Genomic DNA, 2,122 nt, shown 5'->3' on the forward strand with positions numbered 1-2,122 from the left:
GGGGTAGCCGTGAGCTGGAATCAATTCAATAGCAAGGGGTTTGGTTTCAGGTTTTATAGGGGACACATTTAAAGATTCATCTTGGCCTGCCTGACAGAAGTATTGTGGTTGGTTTATGGGCCTGGTTTACACCACTGAAATCTGACCTAGAAATACACTGTCCTCAGAAATCTGAACAAACAATAATTCAGGAGCAGAGGGGAAACTTGTGCAGACTCTGTAGGGAGGAATGGGGGGAGAGGAAAGGAGAAATCTCTGGGGAGAGCCTAAGTGCAGGACTGCGGTGACAAGGGCACATCTTAGAGTCATATTGATCTGGGCTCAAATACTGGCTCTGGGCACGGCTCTTACTTTCTCTGAGCCTCTATTTCCTCATCTGCAAAATGGGGATATTAAAGTCCATTGCCAAGTAAACAGTAGGTGCTCAGCAAATGGGACACAGGGAATCTTTGCTTCTATTGGCCACGGGAGAAGCCTGATGGGGTGACCCAGACCACCTGACCTGCCTTCCTCAGGTGGTGCCCAAGTTTCAGGCTGCAACCCACTGAGGGGATTCCATTAAGGTAGGGTAGCTTCAGGTTGATGGCATGAGCAAGCAGAGGGAGGACTCTACATACCCCCAAGGAGATGTAGACACCCAGCAGGCTGCTGGCGATGGTGGCGTAGCCTCCAGTCATGACAACGTGGACCTCAGAAAGCGTCATATCTGACAAGTAGGGCTGGATCAGGGAAGGCACCACATTCTGCAGATGGGAAAGACACCCGACTCAGAGCTGACCAGGCCAGGCTAGGGACATCTCCCCTCCTGGGGAGTAGGATGGTGCCAGTGAGTGTCACGGTGTCTTGGGGTTTGGGGAGGACCATGATCTGTACTTATCTGTACCTCTGGAAGGACCGCCATACCTGCCCCTACACCTGATAAAGCTTTCAAGGGTGAGTGCCCCACCAATGCCCCCACATACACGATTCCCAGCCTTCTGAGAGAGCCATGGTCACCCCTATTTTCCAGGAGAGCAAACACAGGCCCTGAGAGATCCAGAGAGTTGCCCCTGCTCACAGGGATGGGAAGTAGGCCTAACTCCAGATCTGAGCTTTTGATGAAGTCAAAGGGACTGCCAAGAGAAAGGAACTGAGGCATTAAATTGTATGTTTATTTCAGGGCCTCCGGGGAAGCCTGGAGCTATTCATTCATTCATTCATTCAATCAATCATTCAATCAATAGTAACTGAGCACCTGCTGTGAGCCTAGGTATACAGGTGTAAACCAGACAACGTTCCTGTCCTGTCCTTATGGAATGTACATCCTGGGAGCCGTGAGGAGGGTGTGGGGGAAGAAACTAAATAGACAATATAATTTTAGGTAGTGATACAAGCTATGAAGATATGTGACTGATCAGCAAAGGCCTCTGAGAGAAGGTGAAATTTGGGCTGAGATCTGCAGTATAAGGTCTGGCAGAGAGAACAGCAAAGACCCTGAGGCAGGAACAAGCAAACCTAGCAACTCTGAGATGCTGTTAGAAGGCCGGTGTGTGTGGATCAGAGTGAGCAAGAGGCTAGTTCATGATGGAGCAGGAAAGGCAGAAGGCACACAGAGTGTCTTCCTTCTGGGTAAGGAAGAATGTGAATTTGTTTAAGCAGGCGGTGGTATGGTATGGTTTGTATTTTTAAAGGGTCACCCCAGTGTGCATGTGAAGAATGGAGAGTAGGGGACGGACTGGAAGCAGGAAGAACAGGTAGAAGGCCTTGAAGTGAAGTCATGGGTGGCTGGGAGCAGTGTGGTGGCAGCAAAGGAGGGGACAGGTGGCAGGCCTGGGGTTCAGCGTGGAGGCTGAGCTGACACAGCTCACAAACTGATGGATGAAGCAGGTAAGAGGCAGAGGCAGAAAGGGCAACACCTCAATTTCTGTGTGAACACAAATCAAGTGGAGAATGTTGCCTTTCACTGAGCTGGGAAAACATGGGAGGTGTAGTTCTGAAGAGGGACTTAGTGAATTAAGTTTGAGACACGCACCAGATGCCCAGTAATTGAATTGGACATATTAGATTGGAGTTGAAGAGAGAGGTAAGAATGTTGGGTCTGGACCTGGGAGACACTGAAAAGCTAGGGGACTGGTGTGGTCTT

General features: G+C 49.8%; 1 protein-coding gene across 1 annotated transcript in view; it reads right to left on the reverse strand.

The window, feature by feature from the left end:
- LOC102818008 (sodium/nucleoside cotransporter 1-like) overlaps window positions 1-2,122 on the reverse strand; it is a 53,026-nt gene that overhangs the window by 23,987 nt on the left and 26,917 nt on the right. Inside the window, exon 6 of the mRNA XM_006878002.1 lies at window positions 618-743. Coding sequence (XP_006878064.1) covers window positions 618-743 — 126 coding nt within the window. The remainder of the gene's footprint in view (window positions 1-617; window positions 744-2,122) is intronic.

The sequence above is a fragment of the Chrysochloris asiatica genome, unplaced genomic scaffold, assembly GCF_000296735.1.
Source record: "Chrysochloris asiatica unplaced genomic scaffold, ChrAsi1.0 scaffold00856, whole genome shotgun sequence".
NCBI classification, from domain to species: Eukaryota; Metazoa; Chordata; class Mammalia; order Afrosoricida; family Chrysochloridae; genus Chrysochloris; species Chrysochloris asiatica.